General features: G+C 36.1%; 2 protein-coding genes across 2 annotated transcripts; one reads left to right on the top strand and one right to left on the bottom strand.

The window, feature by feature from the left end:
* Positions 1-2,380: 2,380 nt before the first annotated feature.
* Positions 2,381-8,166, bottom strand: apobec2a (apolipoprotein B mRNA editing enzyme catalytic subunit 2a). Its single transcript, XM_087800782.1, has 4 exons — positions 7,819-8,166; positions 5,606-5,827; positions 4,325-4,632; positions 2,381-3,019 (listed from the first exon to the last, which is right to left on the bottom strand). Exons 1-3 carry the CDS (start codon positions 8,040-8,042, stop codon positions 4,329-4,331), a joined length of 750 nt encoding a protein of 249 aa, XP_087656908.1. The 5' UTR covers positions 8,043-8,166; the 3' UTR covers positions 2,381-3,019; positions 4,325-4,328.
* A 3,237-nt stretch (positions 8,167-11,403) lies between these two features.
* LOC148070468 (uncharacterized) lies at positions 11,404-17,583 on the top strand. The gene is made up of 3 exons (XM_087801080.1): positions 11,404-11,421; positions 14,072-14,824; positions 17,563-17,583. Exons 1-3 carry the CDS (start codon positions 11,404-11,406, stop codon positions 17,581-17,583), a joined length of 792 nt encoding a protein of 263 aa, XP_087657206.1.
* The last annotated feature ends 84 nt before the right edge of the window (positions 17,584-17,667 follow it).

Genomic DNA, 17,667 nt, shown 5'->3' with positions numbered 1-17,667 from the left:
ATGAGGGTGATCTTGAACGGAAAGGTTGACAAAGATAAAGTGGAAGTTCGATTCTGAAAGTTTTCTGTGAAAGCATGTGTTTCTTTAAGCGTAAAAATCAAAAGTAATGTTTCTACCAGAGCTCTTTGACTACATTTATATTGTATTAAATTGTATGAGCCTTCGTAGAAATGCTTGATGTTTGAAATAGTTCACATTTTTACAGGTTTCGTTTGAGGTGCCTATGAAGCAAGTACGACAATTATTAAAGGTCATAGTACAAATGAAATAATTCATTAATACTAAACTAATAACATGCATTAAATAGTCCAGAAATCATAGAAATGAATGTTGGACAAAAGTAGAGCAAGTAATATTTAATGAAGCTCCGTGAATATCTTATATTATTTGACTCCTCAAAATAAAGTGAGGTTTCAATGACTGTAAGCAGATAGCGCCATCTAGTGGGCTCTCAACAGTTCCCAGACAGACAGGAGAGGCGCGCATTCACCTCCAGAGGCACTTTTTTATTCGTAGTTTAAACAAAAACTCAAATTGTTTTCAATGATTTATACAGTAAGTGAGGAATTGATCACAGATTCGATAAAGTTGTTCAACATGTCCAGCAAACACGTTCTGGAAGTGATTAATTGTTATAACGGTTTTACCTGACTTTTTTTATTTTAAATAATTAGCTAAATATTGTTTATTAACACCGTTGTGCCTTTTTGAATACCAATCTGTATTTCTATATTTGAAACTCGACGTGAACTATGTGTATTGTCTATGGATGTAAAAGACGTTCGTAATTAAGTTAAAACATGTTTTTCGAGTTTAAAAATAATTTGTTGGCTTAATAATAATGTTGCCACTGTTTCACAAGACAGTACTACCACTATGTACCTTACTATGAATACTTGAAGTTTAAATTAAATTATATTTAATTAAACTGTAAAATAAACAACAACTTTACAGCTTAAGTTGTACTATATGAGAGAAAAGGTTCAAGCAAATCAACAATTTCAGCAGAAAGAAAACTTGAGCAGAGCCAGACTCAGTGCAGGCTTACCTTACAACTAGTGGAACAAATCTCAGCAACAGGTTATTCCAAGTCGGTTCATCATCAAGACCAATCAAGACACTTCATATCATAGTGAAGGTGTTTGTTTTAGTTTATCACGGCATTAATATCAACTATTGTAAAAGCAGCTTGTGTGAAAATATGCATTTTGTGATTATGTTTGAAATACTTTGCATAACGATGCAGTATCTTAAAATCTTAACAGTTTCTTTTTTACCATTAAAAAGTCATTGGTGTAGAACGAGAAAATGAACAGTAATAGTATTACACTCACTTTATTTACGTTCAATGAATGCCAGGTATTTTTTTTATTTTTTTATGTCCAGGTGTGGCCTTTAGTGTATCAGCAAAAAATCCACAGCCACAGTTGAATTTTAGGGAAGATAGGGAAGTATCTCCCTGAAGAGTTGCTCTATGAAGTGGGTTCCAGTACTGAGCACAGTGGAGCTTGACCTTCATATTTCTGTGCTCAAGTGCTCTTGAAGCCCCTCATTTGAGATGGAAAAATTCCACCCAGCATGGCTGCCCTGCAGGCGACAGATTTCACCTCAGCAGAGGAGAAGAGGTCTCATGAGAGACTCGCTCTCTGATGGTTCTTGTTCATCTTAAAGAGCTGACCACACACTATTTAAGGGGGAGGGGAGAATACGAGGCACATACTTAAGTCGTTGTGTCATTTGTATACTTTTGACTGACAATGAATACATTCAAATCATTATTTAAATCATTCTAATTATAACGACCACCTGCATAGTCCATTTTTAAATTAAAAAAAGCAACATATTGTTTCTTTCTCCCCCAGTGTCGGAACAGTGTAACTGCAATGTCATGACTTCTGGATTGCGCTGTAACCAGATATCAGATGTGTAACTGTTAACAAAACTAGATAAATGCTCATGTATTGTCACTTCCTGGCACCTTCTAGGAGCCTCTCTGTACTTCTTCGACTCATGGTGTGGATGTGTCGCCCAGACAAATAAATGTAGTGAAAATCATTGTAGCTAAAGAGTTCTACTGCATGAGTCATGGCTGTTGTACACTTGTAATTAATTATATTATAATACAAAAAATAGATAAATAAATAAAATTATAAATGTTATGTAGTACTGCTTTAAGAAGGTTAATGTCATTTTTATGATTAAGTTAAATGTGTGATTTTTTTGGGATACTTGGTCTGGAAATAAATCATTGAAATTCATATGAAATTCTATATAGGCTAAATGTGGTAATAATTTGGATTATATTATAAATTGTATTAAAAAAAACCTCAAGAAACAAAGACAAAATAATTTTGTTGACCTTGAAAACAAAACAAAAAAGTAACTGCAAGTTCAACATTTATTAAAGACCTTACAAATGACAAAAAAAAGGATATTATGCAATCGCATCCCTTATAATAGATTGTTGCAACAATCCTATTTAGAATCAATTTTTTTAAACTTAAAAGAAACACGTTGCATTACAATGATCTATGACGGTACAAGTAGCATTCATTCAAAATTGAAGGATAGTAAACATTACAGGAATCTGACTTCTGGCCAATTTTATTGGCAAAATAGTGTACGAAGTGGAAATTCAAAAATATTAAATTTTTAGTCGCCATTATCACTGAACTGAATGGCCTGGTTATTTAACCTTAAACTTAATGTCAGAAAGATTATCTTATGTGCAAATAGTTCCATTCCAGTCCATGGACAAGTTCTAACAAAGGTTTATCAATTTAAATACCTTTGCGGATATTATCATGGGAATTAATGTATTGATGAAGCAATAGTTCACTCACAAAGCAGACAATACACACCTCTCTCACGAGGGATATAAGAAAAATGGATGCACACATTCACAAACACAGTCAAATCATTATAAAATGTTCTTAACGTAGAGTAGAAGAACAAAATGACCGTACTAAAAATCCAGGGGAATCCAGACAGTTGGGCCAATATGGACGCTGCATCTCACCTGTACAAGACAAGAAAGAACAAAATGGAATCGTTTTAAGTCTCATTGAACAAACACAGTTACGTAGAGCCAATAAAATACAAACAAGATGTCTATACATCTGAGAAGAATGTAAGTGTTCAGGTGGGTCCAGCCAAGATGGCACCGGATTCCAGATGCTGTTGTAATCATCACGTCCGCTTAGAAATCAAATCTGGTGAGCGGCTTTGCATCACTCCTGTTGTGTTCTCAGCTTTATCTTGACCTTTAAAGTATATACTTTATTGAATATTGTTTTGATTGTTTAAGCGCTTTGTGACCCTGGTCTGGAAAAGCGCTATATAAATAAACATTACTTTCTTAAATCACTTACTTGTTTCGGCTACGTATTAAAAATGTGGAAGTCATAGCCAAATAAATTTTAATCATAAGGATTCATATGATAAAGGTTTTTTGGCACTATTTCTTGAGCACCCTGATCCGGTCCATTTACAGTTTCCACTTCACATGGTAGCGCCTCAAAGAACGGTTCACTTGCTTAAAATCTAATTTTCTTGAGTCATCATCACGATTTTAACATTATACCACAATAATGAGAGAATTAAGATTTTTTTTTTTACTAATGGCAAAAAAGCTAAAAATCCAAGCTTTTAAAAAACATTACTAATTGATAGTAAGTAAGTTAAATAGTTATTTGTAAAGCGCCTTTCTAGACCAGGGTCACAAAGCGCTTTAACAATCAGAAGCAATACCCATTTAAAAATACACACAAATTTTAAAACTCAAGGTCAAACAAGACAAACACATGAGTCCCAGAAAATCAGGGAAAAGCCTGAACAAATCAAAATGTCTTAAGATGTTTCTTGAAGGAGTCAGTAGATCATCAAACACAGAGAGAGAGGAAGATCGTTCCAAAGCTTAGGAGCAACAGCCTGGAAGGATTTCTCTCCTCTGGTCCTGAACCGTGTTCAGGAACCATCAGTAGTTTCTGATCCACAGACCTCAGAGCCCGAGCTGGGGTGTAAGGCTGGATCAGATCACTGATGTAAGGAGGAGTCTGACCATGAATAGATCTGAAAGTAAGGACCAGAATTTTAAAGAGTTTTAAGGATCTGGGAAATGTGAGTTCTTCTACTAGAGCGGGTGAGAATTTGTGCTGCAGAGTTTTGTATAAACTGCAGGCGGGAGCAACTTCTTGTCTAGACACAAAATAAACTGTTGCAATAGTCCAAACGAGATAACACAGACACATGGATCGTGTTGTGACACCATTTTCTAAGTTTAGTGTTATATATAATAAATAGTTTTAGTGATGTTGACTCTTACATGGTCACTGTAGAATGTCGGCCAGCTTCTCATGGTAGTACTCATAGTTGTCTTTGCAGTCCTCCCACAGGTTCAGTGGTTGATCGTCATGTTCAACAAATGTGTCCCAGGTGTAGGAGAAGTCCAGTGGCTTCATCACCCTGAGCTTACACCCAGCGGCGTGAAGCTCCCTCAGGGCCATCTGGATCGCCTCCTCCTCCCATTCAAACAGACGTGCAGAGAAGATGGTGAGTTTGATGTTTTTCCTGGCGTTCAACACTTCGGATATCTTGGCTGCACAAGCACAGCAGGGGCTGGAAGACACATACCTGAAGGGTGGTGGGGAAGATGAAGCAGAATCAGAATATGACTTGAAGAACAACATCATTTTGAAGGGTTTGTTGAAGAAATTATACGTTTCAAAGACACAGATACATGCACTTCCATGTTCACTTCAGAGAAAGCAAAACAACTAAAAACTGTTTTCTTTCCTGATAGTGCTGAAGCTTTACATCATTATTAAACTTAATCACATTAAATTTACATATTATTATAAGCACATTATCATTAAGACGACACAGTCCCAGGGAAGAATGTGGTAGAAAGTCTAGCTCTGATTGGACTAGCCATCTACTAGTCTACTAAACAAGCTAATAGGGCCATGTTCTTTGGCTTAAGGTCTAGCAATTGAGTCTGATCCCAAAAAAGGATTAACCCTATTTTAGAGGCCCAGGATTTTATGTAAGAGGAAAAATGAAAAATATTTGTTTTTGCATTATCAGCACTATGACACATCTCTCAAGCGCTGGTGAGTTTATAGGAAAGAATGTTTTGATTGTAGGTAACCAGTGGTAACCACGTGTGTGGTTGCATGGCAACCAGGTCCACATAGAGAGCGACAGTTTATCTTGACTAGGTGAGTGAGAGAATTGTCTGATAAACATTGTGGAAGTTTTGTGTATTAATAGCAGTACAAGAATGGACCAGAAGTAAAGATTGGAAGCAGAAACATATTAGATCATCTATTTGTGAGACCAGAAAATAAAAAGCATAAATATACTTCAGTGAACTAGTAAATTAAGTGTCCAATAACTGTTCTGCTTTTTTTCTAGATGAAATTATCAGTTTCTTCACAATCTCAGGAACTTTGCAAATATTCTAAGAATAGGTTGGTTGGATAAGTTAAAACAGTAAGACAGTTACCAGCGACCTCACTTGAATTGCATTATTATCTGAGTAGAAAACAATGAAACATTCAACACTTATAAAGATGGAAAAACAACAAGACCGATCGCCATTTACCAAGTGACTGTATATGTGAGTGCCGGGTCGTAGTCTGTCAGGGTCTGTGTGAAGAAGGCTTCTTCAGCATGCATCCCGGTATGCTCGTCCTCCAGACAGCCTCTCAGCAGACCATCAGGTTTGCCTTGGTCGACCAGGTAACACAAGAAAGTCTTGTTACGTCCTGACGAGTATTCCACGTTCTTGAACTGGAACTTGTACATGAAGGGATCAATCCGGTCCCTGTGGAGAATTCAAGCATTACATTTTGACCTTTATACATAGAGTGCTGAAAACAATAACATTTTGAATATGAAAACGCAAATTTTTTCTCTCCAAGATGCAGTAAGTCCCTCATCATGACCATGTTTTAAACGTATTACTTTATAAAGTTCTCCCCTGAATGAAATCTCAGCGAACGAGAGGTTACGAGAGCAGAGTCCCCCGTCGTTTATTATGGCATAACAATAGGTTTCACTTCCCCTTCATCAAGCTGTAATCACGCCCTGCTTGGAGATTGAACGTGTCTGTCTACACATACCTAGAATCACAACTTGCTTATTCGCATATTAAGTTCCAACACCACAATCTGTGTCGCCGTATTATTTTCAGATGCTTAACTAAACTAAAGGAGGACACAACAAAACACCTCTGATATCTGATCACTCTAGAGACCAGATGCTCGTTCTATATTTTGTCTACTTACAGACTTTGACCAACTTGCTAAAGCTATAAATGGATGTTGCCTTGACATTCAATCTGATCGCTGGGAATTGGCGCGAGAACCAGAACAGAAGACGGATTTTGTCCTGTAATCAGATTACAATTGATCTACCAGCACGGGGGCTTTTCTGAAATATCATCATGATCTCAAGAGTTAAGAGTCCAGGCTTGACAATTTAATTGTTTCCAGTCTCTAAAGACGGACCAGAGTGCTGAAGGACCAGCCGAGACATGTGCCAGGTCTCACCGCAGAATCAGTCGAGACAAACGACCTTTTGGTGGATGATGCAAAGTTATTAAGCCAACAATGTTATTAGATATATAGACAAAAAAACTAACTTTATTGATCCCTCTGGAGGTCTCCTTTGGGAAATTGTTTCCCGAAGGAGACCGAATTGTTTGTTTAACTATCTTGATACAAATTGTGTGGTTGATATTCGGAGAAAACAACAATGAGGATTTGGCTTCCTCCTGTACATCTTATAATATAACCATCTATTCATCTTGGCCCTGTGTTGGACACACTTTAGCATGTAGCCAACTCCCATGGGAGGGAACACCAGGGTAAATACAGTTCACCACAATGACTCACCATTCACTTCTCCAAAAAATGAGATCACAAAATGTAATACAATAAAAGGACAGTATGTATTAGTGTTTCGCTGATGAGGTTTCATGAACAGTATTTTTAAACATGAATGCTTAGAGATTAAAAACGATTTGAGGGTTCATCAAAATATTGGCCTTTGAAAATGAGGACACTGTTTCATGAAACCTCATGTAACAGAAAATCTATTTCCCTTTTATAATTAAGTATAATAAGGAAGTTAGAGGTGTCTTCTTTTTAACTTTTCATTCGTAAACTTATCTGGGTTTCTTTTTTATTGTTTGTAACCTGAAATCAAGGTAATCGATGAAGAGAAACTTGATTGGCTCCACCTTTTTGTTTAACATCAGTTTTTTTTTCTGTAGCTATATAGTTTAATCTCATCAGTTTAAAGCTACCATACAAGTCATGTATTCAATAAGTAAGTAAGTAAGTAATGTTTATTTGTAAAGCGTCTTTCTAGGCCAGGGTCACAAAGTGCTTGAACAATCAAAAACAATACACAGTTAAAATATATACTTTAAAAGGTCAAGACACATATGACCAACACAGTAGTCTCAGAAAATCATGGAAAAGCCTGCAAAAATAAGATCAATAAGTTATCTAAAGAGGAAACAACACTTTGTAATAAGATAGATAAATAAAAAGTGAAATAAGAATTCCCAAGAGAAGGCATTGATTTAATTGAGAAGTAACAGGAAGCAACAATTATATATATTTCTGGTCTGGAACTGAACAATAATTAGCATTAGCTCCCCTTAATGTTGAAAAATTGAACAAATGTTTTGTGCATTCTGATCAAGTAGTTTGTATCATGGAGGCAAGAATATTAAAACTTTCCCACACTAAAATGAATACCCTTAAATGTCAATCTAGCATATTTGGAACATTCCAGAGAACCTACCCTTTAATGATTTCAAAAGGAGGTAGTTCCATTGGCTCAACTTGTGGGATTTCATCTTGACCATTGGCCACTGCCCCGTTGGTGGCTGCTGCCTCACTCGACCCGCCGGCTCCATTGGCCTTCTCAGATTCAGGCTCTTTTGCATCCTTGACCTTTTCCTGCTTTTCCTGCTTTTCCTGCTTTTCGAGCTTTTCCTTCTTCTTCGAGCGAGTTCTGTCCGACATCTTCAAGGGCCTCGGTGTGTCCGACGCAAAAGGCAGTGGGGAGTGGACGAAAGATAAAAGCGTGTGGACAATAAAATCCAAAAAACAAATGGGGAGGTAAAGAGTTAGGTGGGCAGAGCGAGGAGTCGGCAGTGGAATGGTGAACAGGGAAGGGGGAGCAAGGGACAAAAGTAGCACAAGGGGCTAAGCAAAGTCATGGTGAGAGGGTGGGGGTCACTACTGCATTGGTCTATTACTGCAGTGGGACTTTATCTCTGAAGCTGATGATACAAAGTTTTGAAAACGTTGATATCACACTCAAGCGGGTGGATTTATAATAGATTTTATAGAATACTTTTATACAAACGACTTTTTTCACATTTATTATTAATTATCGTTAACATTTGTAGTCAATTTATTATAAAGTATTAAAAACGAGCAAAGATTATTGTTTATTATCAGTGTCAAAAGTCTAAAAATATCAGTATTGGCACTAGCCTTTAAAGGCTTATATGGGACAAACCCTGGTGCAGACACTCTCAAGCAGCTGCAGCTTATCCAAACCAAGCAGGTCTATTTAAAGAGTCTGGCGATTGAAAAGCTTCAGTCCTTTAGTCCTGCAATTCAGAACCCACAGCTTGTGTTGCCTCCTTGCATCGGGGTACAGGCAGGAGTCGCACCCAGTGTTGCTGGTTAGCGTGGATTCAGTGGAGCTTTGGCTGGCGCTGCTCGATTATGAAATAGGAGCCTAGTGTTAAACTCTTGTATGTGAGGAGACAGTCGGGTGAATTATGGGGTCATGCAGAAGCCACTTGCTTCAGAAAGGGTTTGCTGAAGTTTCCACTTGGTGTTTTAAAAATACAAACGTCTCTGTCTATAAAGGAAATAAAATACTTTTTGACCTGCAAGATTTAGATTCAAACAGTAGATTAATATTCTTACCATATTATTTTGAATAATATTTTACAGAAATAAAAATGGAATTGCTGCTGAAATGTGTCCTGATGCATCATTCATTGCTAACAATAAAGCAAAACAAATGTAATAAAAACCTGTGGATTTGAGTTTTGATCTTTGGAAATATTCAATTGAAGAAAGCACAAAACATTTCACAATAACTAAATCCACCTTAAAATGCTATTTTAACCGATCTGATGACAAATATCGGTTTCACTTCAACAGGTTTTATTGTTTTAAGTGCAATAAAATAAATAACTTCAACACATTTTCTCATTTTGCAATGTTTTTCTGCTGATACGATATGAACTGAAGAATGTTAAGGGTCGTATTGGACTGTAATCACCCACCTATGCTTGTTGATCTTTCTATATATGTAAGTCTTTTTCTAACTAATGTGGATCTACACTAATGACATGTTAACTGGCTTTTAAATAAATTTATTAATTTGATTCATAAATTAACTACTAAGAAACATACAGTCCATAAGAAGAACATTTCAAAACAATGTCTCAACAATACATTTTACCTTATGCTATTGTTCAGCAACACCCTGTTCTCTATCAGAATCCTATCTGGTATCCAATAAAGATAAGCACAAGTCTGTGAGTCAGTTTATCTTTGCTCTGCTTTTACTGTCTCAGATTTCATCCCCTGTGCAGGATGAATGGTTCCTGTAAAGGGCAAATGGTTTAGAACTCTATGTCTACAGTTTGCTGTAGCAACAAGGGCCTTAGATACTTGGGACTTAATCCGAGCCTTATGGGAATGACAACGTAAATCAGTGAAACTTTGAAACAATGAACCACCAGCTTGGATGTTACCCCCAGGAATACAAAAAAAAACCAAATGTCAAGTGTTACACAGTGTAAGGTACTAGAAAATAGGTAAAGAAAATATTCTTTTTTGTTTTTCATGATCCTGTATCAATATTCGACAGCACCGTATTGATTATAAAAAAAACCCCCAAATATTTACATTGTTGGCTTGTAAATCACACGTGTTGCCACAGTTTTTATGGTATATAGTTAAATAATTTGTGCATAAAATGAAAATAAAAATATATGTATACTCTTAATTAACATGCATCTATTCACGTCGTTTGTTTATTTTTTTTTTGCAACTAAACTTCCCGCTGGATGGATGCCGTCTTTCTGTCCTCTAACTGAGGATTAGAGGATACAGTCAACTCTAGCAGCTTCTAAAGCTGATGTTTGGATATATTTTGGTTAGAAACAATGAAAGGAGTAGTCTCAAGTGGTCTGTAACACCAGAGGAAAGTACTCGGGCAATACTACAACTCTACCGTTGTTACTACAGTATCGCAATATATCGTATCCTTGCTCCTGTATCGTGATACGTATCGTATCGCCAGATTATTGCAGATACACAGCCCTGTTAGGTACCATGTGATTCTCAATTCTGTCTTGCCTTCACTTTCAGCAGCCTGAGTATTATATATATTTGTACACATTCTTTAAGCAGCAGTGACATGTTAGACTACTCTACTGTATAAAACAAGCTCCAACTATAGGCCTAAAAGTGCAGAAGATAATCCTAAATATCCTGATGCTGGACCACTTTGCATGGAACTACATTGTGCCTGACATGTTTATGTGCGATGCTGAAGGCTGAAACTGGAGTATAAAGATGGATAGCTGGCTCACAAAAGGGAAAGGACGAAGGAGAGGCTGATGGTGAATGGACTGCTGCTCTCACCAAGCTAAAAGAAGGTTGAAGAATGTACAGTACTAAGTACCTGGGATTTATTTGGACAGTAACAAGAAGCTGAACAGTTGCTATCGTGCATAATGTGCGGCTACATATTGTCAAATGAGGCTTTGATGGCATGAAAACTGCCATCATCTCAGGGAGTACGAGGTGGTTTTGTGGAAACAAAAGTTAAATATGTGAACTACTGGTCTTAAGGATAAGACTGTACTTTCCAGGTACTCCTCAGACAGCAGTTGGAAACTGTGATTCATGCTTCTACGGCGTCTTGTTTGGATTATTATTACAGGACATGCGGACATAAATTGTGGTAGGACATTTTTGTTTGGTGTCAGTTAGTCTCATATGTATCTCATATGACGCTCGTCCAGACTGACGCAGACAAGAGAGGGTACTATTTTAGCTTCCTTTCACTGGCTGCCTGTGCATTTACTTTTTTTTGTTTTTTAATAATGAAAAGGTCTTTCTCTCACCAATTTATTTTTTCATTCCACTCTCCCTTGTCAGATTACCAGCTTCTTCTGGAGATCCCCAAATTAAAAAAGTCTATGGAACCACTCTGTGAGGCTGGGGCTGAAGACAGGACTCAGAATTAAAGCAATTCAAGCTCATTTATTACAGGGACAGACGCAAACACTGGTACAAGACAAAGGAAGACACAGACTATTTAACACATATATTAATCACATTATACATGCAGCTGGCTACTAAGGTACGATATTTTATTACTGTAGTACTAATAATATGTAGCCTTTTTCCTTGCAGTAAGCTTAACTTAATGGTCCTTGGTGAATTTAGTACATTTAAATTATTTATGATCTTGAACAATTTAATCTTATTCCACTTTGTGCATCTTTGATTGTGTAGCATCTCTAAAGACACCAGGGCTGCTGACAGGTGTAGATTTGAATGGTAAATTGTGGTAGGATATTATTGTTTAAAAAAATGTAAAACAATTCTTACATATTTACATTTACATTACGTTTGTGGGGCCCTAAAGTCACATGGGTAAAATAGGAGGAGGAAGTGTCACTTCCTGTCCAGGCAGAGACTGTAAAAGACTTCTACAGCTGCTCCTCTGATGTTTGTCGGAGGGAGAAAGACAACAGCTGCTTACCCTGTTTTGTTTCCATTTTTTCTCTAGTACAAAAGTTCTCAGTTCTTTTAAGATAGTTTTTTAAGTTGACACTTGTCTTCTGCATTAAGAAATTGCTATTATATAGTAAATACATGAATATGTTAATATCTGGAATTCAATTTGAAATCGTTTTTAATTATAATCGGCCACCTTCTTAGACTTTATCTAATATCCCCAAAATAATAATAAAAATGTTTTTGATATGATATGACATGGCAGCGAATTCAGCTCCGTTTGTTGTGAAACACAAAACTTTGTCGAACCACATGAGGGCAGTGTTGTACAGTTCGTTAGTTGTAGTGTTCAGCCCAGCCACCATCCTCCAATTTCAATGAATAGATATACTTTTGTTATCATATGGCAATGAAAAGATCAGTGATGCATGTAAAATAGATGCATGTTGGAGTAACATTAATAGTGGATTAAATTAGAAAGAAACCCCTCAAATATTGTCTTTATTATCATATTAATTCCATTCTAATGTCATCTTTTGTATAAGGTTCCATTGTCTTCTGCATTATCTTACATTTAAGAATCTTTCATTTATTTTTGTCACTTGGAGATTTTTATTTTTTTATTTCTATGTCTGTCTGATTATCCATCCGTTCATCTCTATAATAATAAAAGTATTATAATAATATAATAATACAATTATTATATTCTAATTAATCCTAAAGTATGCTTTTTCTTCTGTAAAATACTTTAAAGTACTTCAATTACAAGTGATTTATCTTAATACATGGCATATTCACTATATTCACTGTCAAATCTGCATAAGAAAAGCAAATTAATTATCGGAACCATCATTTCTGCCAATGAACAAGTCGCAGCCGTCACTTTTATCTAAACAAAACACCTGTGCAGTCGTTGACAAATCCTGGACGGACACTCAAGTAAAATCAATGACCAGCCTTGACTATCTGGAGATGGGTTATTGATGTCATTCCAGGCTATGAGTTGTCTGACTTTAGCTGTTGAAGTTTTAGTTTAGTGAGAAAAGTCACCCTGAGAACACTTTTCTAGTTTATACCTCAAAGGATAGTTATGCAATTAGAGTTTAGGAATCAGTGGAAATGTTTATTTTTACATTTAATCCTGAAACTGTCAGGAAATGGATTTGCTTTTGTTTCTGCTCACCATAGTCAGAACTTGTTAATATATTGTTATTTTATGTGTCAAGCTATTTAGTGACACTGTTTTCTAGTAAGTAAGTCATTTATATTTGTAAAGCATCTTTCACAGACCATGGTCATTAAGCGCAATACACAGTTAAACTACATACAAATTTCAAAACTTTAAAAGGTCAAGACAACAGAGTGACAAACACAGTAGCCCCAATATAATTAAGAACAAGCCTGCAAAAATAAATAGGTCTTAGGATGTTTCTTGAAGGAGTCAGTGGACTCCATCAAACGCCGTTTTAAGGACCGGGTAAATGTAAGTTCTCCTACTAGAGCAGGTCCGACTTGACATGCACTGTTGATGAAGATGAAGTTTTTACTTTACAAACTTCACTGTCTGAAATCTGGGCAAACAAGAGGTTAAGAGAGGAGAGTTCATTATGATGTAATAATGTTCTTCACTCCTCCTCCAGCCAGCTGTAATCACACTCCACTTTGATTATACAATGAGTCCCTTGGAGGTGAAGACTTTCGGGATTGATGGCACACTGTGACATACCTTGATGTTTGACCAATCACAGCAGAGTGGATGTGGTTATGGTAAACACGATTTAAAAGGCAACTAATGTGTTGATTAAATAATAAATAATCATAATACATTTTATTTAGAGGTGCATTTCAAGGACACCGAACATTGAATTAAAACAGCCAAACATGAAAACAGATCGAATCAGAAATGAAACATTAAGACACATTCAAACATAATTAATACACATTTAAGTGTCTGCCAACTTGATCTTAGCCCCGCCCACTAAAAACACATTGTTTTTTCTGGAGATTAGATCTTGTTTACCATAACCGTCTCTGCAGTGATTGCTCAAGCATCAAGATTTGTCTTGCAGTGTTATCAATTGCAATTCTTGCTCTGGTCACGTCATTTTTTATCTCCTCTCTTAAAAAAAAAACACAACCCTTTTTACACAAGCTTGGTATGCATATTGTTGGATAATGCAAAATAGAATTATATACATTTAATTGAACATCACACACATCACAGAACTACTTAATATGTAGAAAAAACGTCAATCTTTACGTCTTACCAGGAAAATACTCAGCATGATATAGACCCGGACAATCATTTCTTCTTCATCATCAACAACAATTGCTACTATTACACAGCCGAACAGTACAACCAGACCATCAAAATGCACAGCAAATTATCAATAATCCATTTTAATAGCAAAAGTCTGTTTGAAAACATTGGTAACATCAAGGAATATTTAGGTAAATTAAAAAAAACATTCAAAACAATTGCTTTATACGAAACATTGATCAACGCGGACAAAGAAATGGATGTTGAACTGGATGGATATGAATTTAACTGTGTAAACCGAAAGAACAAGAGTAGAGCAGGAGTGGCTGTGTATGTGGATAAACACTTGAATTATAAAGTAGTTGAAAATATAACAACTGTGATTGATAACTTATTGGAATGTGTAACTATGGAAATATGTGAAGAAGAAAACAAAAATGTTATAATCAGCTGTATATACAGAGCACCAGGCTCTAGTATAGATGCATTCAAGGACTGGATGAGGGAAATGTTTTCAAAAACAAATCAAAAAGTAGTTTTCATTTGTGGTGACTTAAATATTGATCTGCTTAATCCAAATGAGCACAAAATGACAGATGAATTCATCAATGCAATGTACAGCATGGGTTTACATCCAAAAACCACCAGACCTAGTAGAATCACATCCCATTGTGCCACCTTAATCGATAACATATTCACCAATGATATTGAAAATAATACAGTGAGCGGACTATTATTCAATGACATCAGTGACCACCTACCAGTATTTATAACGTATAACAACAACCACCAGAGAAATCAGCCAGAGGAAATATTCAAATACAAACGAGTAAGGACAGAGGAAACCATGAATTCAATAAATTATGATTTACTGGCACAAAATTGGGAAAAGGTATATAATAAAAAGTAATACTGATGTTGCATATGAAACTTTTAAAAGAATATTTACACCGTTGTGTGATAAAAATTCAATTTAAACAAACATAAATTACTTTCAGACAGCCAATATTGTTTTAGAGCAAACAGTTCAACATCACTAAGTAAGTAAGTAAGTAAGTAATATTTATTTATATAGCGCTTTTCGAGACCAGGGTCACAAAGCGCTTAAACAATCAAAACAATACTCAAAACAGTACATACTTTAAAGATCAAGATAATACTGAGAACAACACAGGAGTTCCAGAAATTCAAGGAAAAGCCTGAACAAATAGAAACGTCTTAAGGTGTTTCTTAAAGAAGTCAGTAGACTCCATCAAGCGCAAAGAGAGGGGAAGATCGTTCCAAAGCTTAGGAGCAACAGCCTGAAAAGATTTCTCTCCTCTGGTCCTGAGCCGTGTGCGTGGAACCATAAGTAGATTCTGATCCACAGACCTCAGAGCCCGAGCTGGCATGTAAGGCTGGATCAGATCAGTGATGTAAGCAGGAGCCTGACCATGAATAGCTCTGAAAGCAAGAACCAGAATTTTAGAGTTGATCCTGAAAGAAGCTGGAAGCCAGTGAAGAGTTTTAAGGATCGGAGAAATGTGAGTTCTTCTACTGGAGCGGGTCAGAATTCTCGCTGCAGAGTTCTGAATAAACTGCAGACGAGACAGATCCTTCTTGTTAAGACATGAAAACAAACTGTTACAATAGTCCAGACGAGAAGAAACAAACGCATGGATTACAAGCTCCAGATCAGGTTCCGACAACATTTTCCTAGAATTTTGAATTTTCCTAATTTTCAATAGCATTAATAGAATCAATTGAGGAGATCACAAATACAATAGATCACAAACTGCACCCAGTAGGGGTATTTATAGACTTGAAAAGATATTTTGACACAATAAATCATAACATATTGATAAATAAACTTAAAAGCTATGGGATCAGGGGGTTGGTATTGCACTGGGTGAGAAGTTATTTAAGTAACAGAGAACTATTTGTGAAGTTGGGGGAATATTCGTCATCCACAATGCTTGTGGCGTTCCACAGGGGTCAGTATTGGGTTCGAAATTGTTTTTACCTTACATAAATAACATATGCAATGTTTCAAAAGTATTAAAATTTGTTTTATTTGCAGATGACACCAACATTTTTCGTTCAGGGGATTTACATGAACTGCTGGGGAAGATCACGACGGAACTGGGCAAACTGAAAATGTGGTTTGACACAAACAAATTATCATTAAACTTGAGTGAAACTAAATTCATGCTATTCAGCAGTTGCAATAAAATTACACAATTACAGATACAAGTAGATGGTGTGAATATTGAAAGTTTTAATGAAAATAAGTTTCTTGGTGTAGTAATTGATGATCAAATAAACTGAAAGTCTCATATAGAACATATAAAAAACAAACCCTTTAAGAAGCTTTTTTCATTCTGAACAAAGCAAAACACATTCTGGACCATAAATCACTCCACATTCTTTACTTTTCCATTATATACTTCTTCCATATATTCATTACTGTGCAGAGGTCTGGGGAAATAGTTACAAATGTAGAACACAATCACTATCCATACTACAGGAAAGAGCCACACGAATAATCCATAATTCCGGTTATCGCACACATTCACTATTCTTAAAATCAAGAACCTTAAAATTCATCGACCTGGTTCACTACAAAACAGCAGAAACCATGTACAAAGCAACAAACAATCTACTGCCTGAAAACATTCGAAAATTGTTTTTAATTTAAAACATCAGTGCGTACGTACAACGTTAACAAGTTTTTGTGTTTCTGTTTGTGGAGCGAGGTTGTGGAACAGACTGGATGAGGAGCTCAAGCAGTGTTCAAGCATGACCCAGTTGAAAAAGCGGTACAAACACATGGTTTTCACAAGGTACAGGGAAGAAGGAGGATGTTAACAACCGGGTGTTTTGATTTATGTATTATTTATTTACTCTATTTAATTTCCATGTTGTAAATAAGTATAACGTAAATATGTAAAAAAAAAAAATAATAATAACAGTTATCTGTTATTAACTGCGTTGTGGAGAAGGTTTAGGTTTAAATAAGCTTATGCTTCAGCTACTCCTTTTCAGACATATAGGTTCATATCATTATTGTTTGATTATTATTGTTTTGACTATCTTTGTTTCTCTGATATCATTGGTTGTGTTTTATTGTCTGAAGTTTATTTTCTCATGAACCTACACACGTTCGGAATAAAGCATTCATTCATTCATTCATTCATTCATTCATTCATTCATTCATTCATTCATTCATTCATCCATTCATTCATTCATTCATCCATATTAATGTGGCTGAACATTTAACACTCACCTCAGAGTCACACATCGAATTGCTCTGATCTTTTCTCCCCTTCACACTCCAAGATAATGTTGAACTAATCGATTGAACCTTTCAACGAAATTACCTTTTTTTTTTTACACCTTCATTTTGGTCATCTTTAAAAGTTAGCCCTGCATTCCACTCTTAACAATATCTAGCACCCAAACTATATCCGTTCAAATGTCACCCACACTACGACACCCTCATTGTCTATATTTATTCTCTAGACCAAACAGCTGCTCTGCTGAGCAATCCCTTACAAGTAGAGCAGACAGCTGCCATTCAGAGGTAGAATCATAGAAGCTCCGCCAGTACCTCTCAGGACCTTCTCT

The sequence above is a fragment of the Callionymus lyra genome, chromosome 10 (assembly GCF_982586985.1).
Source record: "Callionymus lyra chromosome 10, fCalLyr1.hap1.1, whole genome shotgun sequence".
Taxonomy (NCBI): Eukaryota; Metazoa; Chordata; class Actinopteri; order Syngnathiformes; family Callionymidae; genus Callionymus; species Callionymus lyra.
The sequence above is the reverse complement of the archived record's forward strand: the minus strand, read 5'-3'. Positions and strand labels throughout refer to the sequence as shown.